The following is a 6,270-nucleotide window of genomic DNA, read 5'->3' as shown; positions in this document are numbered from 1 at the left end:
TAAGAACGCAGAATAGCGAGTGCAGCTGTGGGTGTGAGTGGAGTATAAGAACGCACAGTAGTGTGTGCAGCTCTGGGTGTGAGTGGAGTATAAGAGCGCAGAATAGTGAGTGCAGCTCAGGGTGTGAGTGGAGTATAAGAACCCAGAATAGTGAGTGCAGCTCTGGGTATGAGTGGAGTATAAGAGCGCAGAATAGTGTTTGTAGCTCTGGGTGTGAGTGGAGTATAAGAGCGCAGAATAGTGAGTGCAGCTCTGGTTGTGAGTGGAGTATAAGAACCCAGAATAGTGAGTGCAGCTCTGGGTATGAGTGGAGTATAAGAGCGCAGAATAGTGAGTGCAGCTCTGGGTGTGAGTGGAGTATAAGAACCCAGAATAGTGAGTGCAGCTCTGGGTATGAGTGGAGTATAAGAGCGCAGAATAGTGTTTGTAGCTCTGGGTGTGAGTGGAGTATAAGAGCGCAGAATAGTGAGTGCAGCTCTGGTTGTGATTGGAGTATAAGAATCCAGAATAGTGAGTGCAGCTCTGGGTGTGAGTGGAGTATAAGAACACAGAATAGTGAGTGCAGCTCTGGGTATGAGTGGAGTATAAGAGCGCAGAATAGTGTTTGTAGCTCTGGGTGTGAGTGGAGTATAAGAGCGCAGAATAGTGAGTGCAGCTCTGGTTGTGAGTGGAGTATAAGAATCCAGAATAGTGAGTGCAGCTCTGGGTATGAGTGGTGTATACGGACCCAGAATAGTGAGTGCAGCTCTGGGTGTGAGTGGAGTATAAGAACGCATAATAGTGAGTGCAGCTCTGGGTATGAGTGGAGTATAAGAACGCAGAATAGTGAGTGGAGCTCTGGGTGTGAGTGGAGTTTAAGAACGCAGAAGAGCGAGTGCAGCTCTGGGTGTGAGTGGAGTATAAGAGCGCAGAATAGTGAGTGCAGCTCTGGTTGTGAGTGGAGTATAAGAACGCATAATAGTGAGTGCAGCTCTGGGTATGAGTGGAGTATAAGAACGCAGAATAGCGAGTGCAGCTGTGGGTGTGAGTGGAGTATAAGAACGAAGAATAGTGTGTGCATCTCTGGGTGTGAGTGGAGTATAAGAACGCAGAATAGTGAGTGCAGCTCTGGGTATGAGTGGAGTATAAGAACGCAGAATAGTGAGTGCAGCTCTGGGTATGAGTGGAGTATAAGAACGCAGAATAGTGAGTGCAGCTCTGGGTGTGAGTGGATTATAAGAATGCAGAACAGTGAGTGCAGCTCTGGGTGTGAGTGGAGTATAAGAGCGCACAATAGCGAATGGAGCTCTGGGTGTGAGTGGAGTATAAGAACGCATAATAGTGAGTGCAGCTCTGGGTGTGAGTGGAGTATAAGAACGCAGAATAGTGAGTGGAGCTCTGGGTGTGAGTGGAGTATAAGATCGCAGAATAGTGAGTGCAGCTCTGGTTGTGAGTGGAGTATAAGAACGCACAGTAGTGTGTGCAGCTCTGGGTATGAGTGGAGTATAAGAGCGCAGAATAGTGTGTACAGCTCTGGGTGTGAGTGGAGTATAAGAACGCAGAATAGTGAGTGGAGCTCTGGGTGTGGGTGGAGTATAAGAACCCAGAATAGTGAGTGCAGCTCTGGGTATGAGTGGAGTATAAGAGCGCAGAATAGCGTTTGCAGCTCTGGGTGTGAGTGGAGTATAAGAACGCAGAATAGTGAGTGCAGCTCTGGTTGTGAGTGGAGTATAAGAACGCAGAATAGTGAGTGGAGCTCTCAGTGTGAGTGGAGTATAAGAACGCAGAATAGCGAGTGCAGCTCTGGGTGTGAGTGGAGTATAAGAACGCAGAATAGCGAGTGCAGCTCTGGGTGTGAGTGGAGTATAAGAACGCAGAATAGTGAGTGGAGCTCTGGGTGTGAGTGGAGTATAAGAACCCAGAATAGTGAGTGCAGCTCTGGTTGTGAGTGGAGTATAAGAACGCATAATAGTGAGTGCAGCTCTGGGTATGAGTGGAGTATAAAAACGCAGAATAGCGAGTGCAGCTGTGGGTGTGAGTGGAGTATAAGAACGCACAGTAGTGTGTGCAGCTCTGGGTGTGAGTGGAGTATAAGAGCGCAGAATAGTGAGTGCAGCTCTGGGTGTGAGTGGAGTATAAGAACCCAGAATAGTGAGTGCAGCTCTGGGTATGAGTGGAGTATAAGAGCGCAGAATAGTGTTTGTAGCTCTGGGTGTGAGTGGAGTATAAGAGCGCAGAATAGTGAGTGCAGCTCTGGTTGTGAGTGGAGTATAAGAACCCAGAATAGTGAGTGCAGCTCTGGGTATGAGTGGAGTATAAGAGCGCAGAATAGTGTTTGTAGCTCTGGGTGTGAGCGGAGTATAAGAGCGCAGAATAGTGAGTGCAGCTCTGGTTGTGAGTGGAGTATTAGAACCCAGAATAGTGAGTGTAGCTCTGGGTGTGAGTGGAGTATAAGAGCGCAGAATAGTGAGTGCAGCTCTGGGTGTGAGTGGAGTATACGGCGGATGTTCTCGGCGCGGGCTGCTGTGCTTACCCGTCTGCCACCCCGGACTCCTGTCGCTGGGGGGTGCGCGGCCCTTGTCTCGGACCACGGCTGCCTCCTCCAGGACCTCCATCTTGCCCTTGTACTGCAGCTCCAGCAGGGGGAGGACGTCCGGCAATCTGGCGGAGATGACGCTGCAGGTGACGTCCGGCCGCCCGATGAACCTCTGCCGGACCCTCATCTCGTGGCCGCTCACCACCCTGATGTCGTCCACGTCCTGCCGCTGGTAGCGCTGCACCGGCCGGAGGTCGCAGTCACAGATCTCCAGGGCGGACAGCAGGAGCGTCAGGTGTCCCGGGCGGAGGGTGACGTCGGGGTGACGGCAGAAGACGATGGGGATGACAGTGATGACGCCGTCCTTCCCGCGGCTCAGGGCGGACGCCGCAGCTTCTGTACTCGTCGTCCTCTTCCAAGGATTCCTGCTGAACGGCCACCAGGACGGAGACTCCAGGACTGACAGCATCCTGCGGGGACGACAACCAGAGAGCGTCGCTGCAGACCATCGCACCCGACCCCTAGGGTCACCGTACCAATGCCGGCTGTGCTGGAGGCGACTGCCGGACCACCATAGATCGTGCTCATCCTGCACCTCCTGGTTCATGAACACAAGGCCAGAACATAATATAGCAAGGGGTTAATGGTAGATCCTCTGCTCAGTATCCCCGGTCCTGCACTCATGAGGCTCGGGATGAGCCGTGCAGGCAGCAGGGGGTTAATGGTAGATCCTCTGCTCTCCATCCCTGGCCCTGATCTCGTGCACCAGGAGGCACAGGATGAGCAGTGCAGGCAGCAGGGGGTTAATGGTAGATCCTCTGCTCTCGATCCCTGGCCTTGCTCTCCTGCAGCAGGAGGCACAGGATGAGCAGTGCAGGCAGCAGGGGGTTAATGGTAGATCCTCTGCTCTCGATCCCTGGCCTTGCTCTCCTGCAGCAGGAGGCACAGGATGAGCAGTGCAGGCAGCAGGGGGTTAATGGTAGATCCTCTGTTCTCCATCCCTGGCCCTGATCTCGTGCAGCAGGGGGCTCAGGATGAGCAGTGTAGGCAGCAGGGGGTTAATGGTACATCCTCTGCTCTCCATCCTTGGCCTCGTGCAGCAGGGGGCTCAGGATGACTCTTACCTGTCGGCGGTGGCCATGTCGCCCTCTATCTTGCTCAGGCCGCTCGTGATGTTGCCCAGCTGCTCCCCCTGGTGGTGCAGGACCCGGGTGGTGTCCTCCAGGCGTCTCTGGGAGCCGGACATGATGGCGATGAGCTCGGCCCCCCGGGAGGTGTTGGGGGTCCCCTGCTCCCCTCGCGGTGACAGGAGCTGCTCCCTCCAGAAGTGCTCCAGCACGGTGAAGACGGCGTTCCTGCTGGGCGCCAGCGAGCTGAACCAGTGCTTGTGCCCGCCGCGCGCCAGCACCGTGATGGCGCTGAAGATGTAACTGGACGACTCCTTCTTCATCTCATTGATGCAGGACAGCGGGACGCTCACTGCGCAGTGCTCGGCTCCGTCCAGCTGGAGGCGCAGGTGAGTGGCGGTCAGCGACAGCCGCCCCGGACGCCATCGCTTCTCGCTGGCCAGGTAGTAGGAGCAGCTCCAGCTCCGGACGGCGGGATCCTTACTCATCAGGGTCCGAGATCAATCTGCAAAATCAACAGAGAACTGCTGAGTCTGCACGAACACAAATCAGGAGAGCAAGGCTGCAGTGTAAAGCAATCAACCAAAAACCCCAAACATTAATGTGCCTCCCACAATGACATCAAACCCATCTGTTCTATGTTGTTGTAGATAAAACAGAAACGAGCACAAGGTTCAAACAATGAAAAAATCATTTTTATTATTCCACATGGAAAAAATCTTTAAATAATTACAACACAAATTATCATACAAGCTGACGTAACCTGTATGGCAGGAGTAATGACATGGAGATCAACGCGCCATTATTAACCTTCACCGACCCTTTAATGTTACTAGTGCGGCCCGGCGCCATCATTATTTTGGCCTCCAATCAATGTATGAAGTCCGGCAAAGCCGCAGCCCGTCCACCTCCAGAACAAGGGAGAGATCCAAGCACAATTCACTCCAGCAAGGAACCAGTGCCCGTCCAATGATTATATCATAGCTCACATGTATATAGCCTGGTGCCACATCCCTCACCCCGACGCGCGTTTCGTCCTCTTCATCAGGGGGCGTATCAAGGAAGAGGGAAAGTGGGTTTTTATATTGTTAAAGCACCAATGAAAATGTATAGAATTGGAACAGCCAAACTAAAGGCGGCGCGCAGCATAACATCACCGCTGGCTCTCAAAAGCCCCGTCATCTCCGGCTGGTGAGACGCCAGCACTCAGGCTGCCATCGTGACAGGCCTGCATGGGTGTCAGCGTACTCCTAATGGCCGGGGAGATCAGAGTCCCAGCAATGGTGAAGGAGAACCGTGTGCTCTATGGTGGCGATTCCAATAGGACCCCACAGAATGACGGTCTGATAAAGTGATCGTCATCTGCCTGATAAATGCAGACGTGAGCGACGTTATTATAATTATATTCTCCAAGACATGAAAACGCGTCATTGCATAAAAGCCGATAATACTATACAAGGCATCATCAATCTCAGGGGCAAACATGCACTGTGAAGAGAAGACTAATCCATACTTTACTCCATATATCACAACGGTCCTAAAGTCCAGACTATACCATCAGCTCCGTCACACCGCTGCACTACGATGACAGAGCCACATACACTATGCAAAAGGGACTGACAAGACACCAAGCCATAAACACTAAATACACGAATCTATACAGTGCAAACACAAAAAGGCTAAACTAACATGTACAGATAGATTTATTTTGAACATTATGAACTTTCTTCTTTATGTAGTAAAATATGGATTAGTATTATAGTCCAGTTCCGTGCGGGGTTGAATTGTGCTTGGATCTCTCCCTTCTTCTGGAGGTGGACGGGCTGCGGCTTTGCCGGACTTCATACATTGATTGGAGGCCAAAATAATTATGTCGCCGGGACGCACTAGTAACATTAAAGGGTCGGTGAAGGTTAATAATGGCGCGTTGATCTCCATGTCATTACTCCTGCCATACAGGTTACGTCAGCTTGTATGATAATTTGTGTTGTAATTATTTAAAGATTTTTTCCATGTGGAATAATAAAAATGATTTTTTCATTGTTTGAACCTTGTGCTCGTTTCTGTTTTATCTACAACAACATAGAACAGATGGGTTTGATGCAGTGTAAAGCAGGCAGGAATACAGCAGCAGCCTGAGCCGAGACGCAGATACACAACGCAGCTAAGCCCGAACCGCTGATCACCACTGGGCCCCAATTGAGAAAGGCTGCAGTGTAAAGCAGGCAGGAACACAGCAGCAGCCTGAGCCGAGACGCAGATACACAATGCAGCTAAGCCCGAGCCGCTGATCACCACTGGGCCCCAATGGAGAAAGGCTGCAGTGTAAAGCAGGCAGGAACACAGCAGCAGCCTGAGCCGAGACGCAGATACACAACGCAGCTAAGCCCGAGCCGCTGATCACCACTGGGCCCCAATGGAGAAAGGCTGCAGTGTAAAGCAGGCAGGAATACAGCAGCAGCCTGAGCCGAGACGCAGATACACAATGCAGCTAAGCCCGAGCCGCTGATCACCACTGGGCCCCAATGGAGAAAGGCTGCAGTGTAAAGCAGGCAGGAATACAGCAGCAGCCTGAGCCGAGACGCAGATACACAACGCAGCTAAGCCCGAGCCGCTGATTACCACTGG

At 52.0% G+C, this 6,270-nt stretch overlaps 1 protein-coding gene across 1 annotated transcript; it reads right to left on the bottom strand.

The window, feature by feature from the left end:
* Nucleotides 1–716: 716 nt before the first annotated feature.
* On the bottom strand, nt 717–4,135 carry LOC141053923 (uncharacterized). Its single transcript, XM_073551094.1, has 2 exons — nt 3,640–4,135; nt 717–2,985 (listed from the first exon to the last, which is right to left on the bottom strand). The coding sequence occupies exons 1-2, from the start codon at nt 4,128–4,130 to the stop codon at nt 855–857; spliced, it is 2,622 nt and encodes an 873-aa protein (XP_073407195.1). The 5' UTR covers nt 4,131–4,135; the 3' UTR covers nt 717–854.
* Between the last annotated feature and the right edge of the window lie 2,135 nt (nt 4,136–6,270).

The sequence above is a fragment of the Dendrobates tinctorius genome, unplaced genomic scaffold (assembly GCF_039654945.1).
Source record: "Dendrobates tinctorius isolate UK_male_01 unplaced genomic scaffold, ASM3965494v1 ptg000173l, whole genome shotgun sequence".
NCBI lineage: Eukaryota > Metazoa > Chordata > Amphibia > Anura > Dendrobatidae > Dendrobates > Dendrobates tinctorius.
The sequence above is the reverse complement of the archived record's forward strand: the minus strand, read 5'-3'. Positions and strand labels throughout refer to the sequence as shown.

What these genes read in the sequence shown, in the direction of transcription:
- LOC141053923 (XM_073551094.1), bottom strand. Translation starts at nt 4,130, where the DNA reads ATGAGTAAGGATCCCGCCGTCCGGAGCTGGAGCTGCTCCTACTACCTG. An exon ending in GACATGGCCACCGCCGACAG is followed by an intron (nt 2,986 to 3,639) that starts GTAAGAGTCATC and finishes TCGTCCCCGCAG; the next exon opens with GATGCTGTCAGTCCTGGAGT.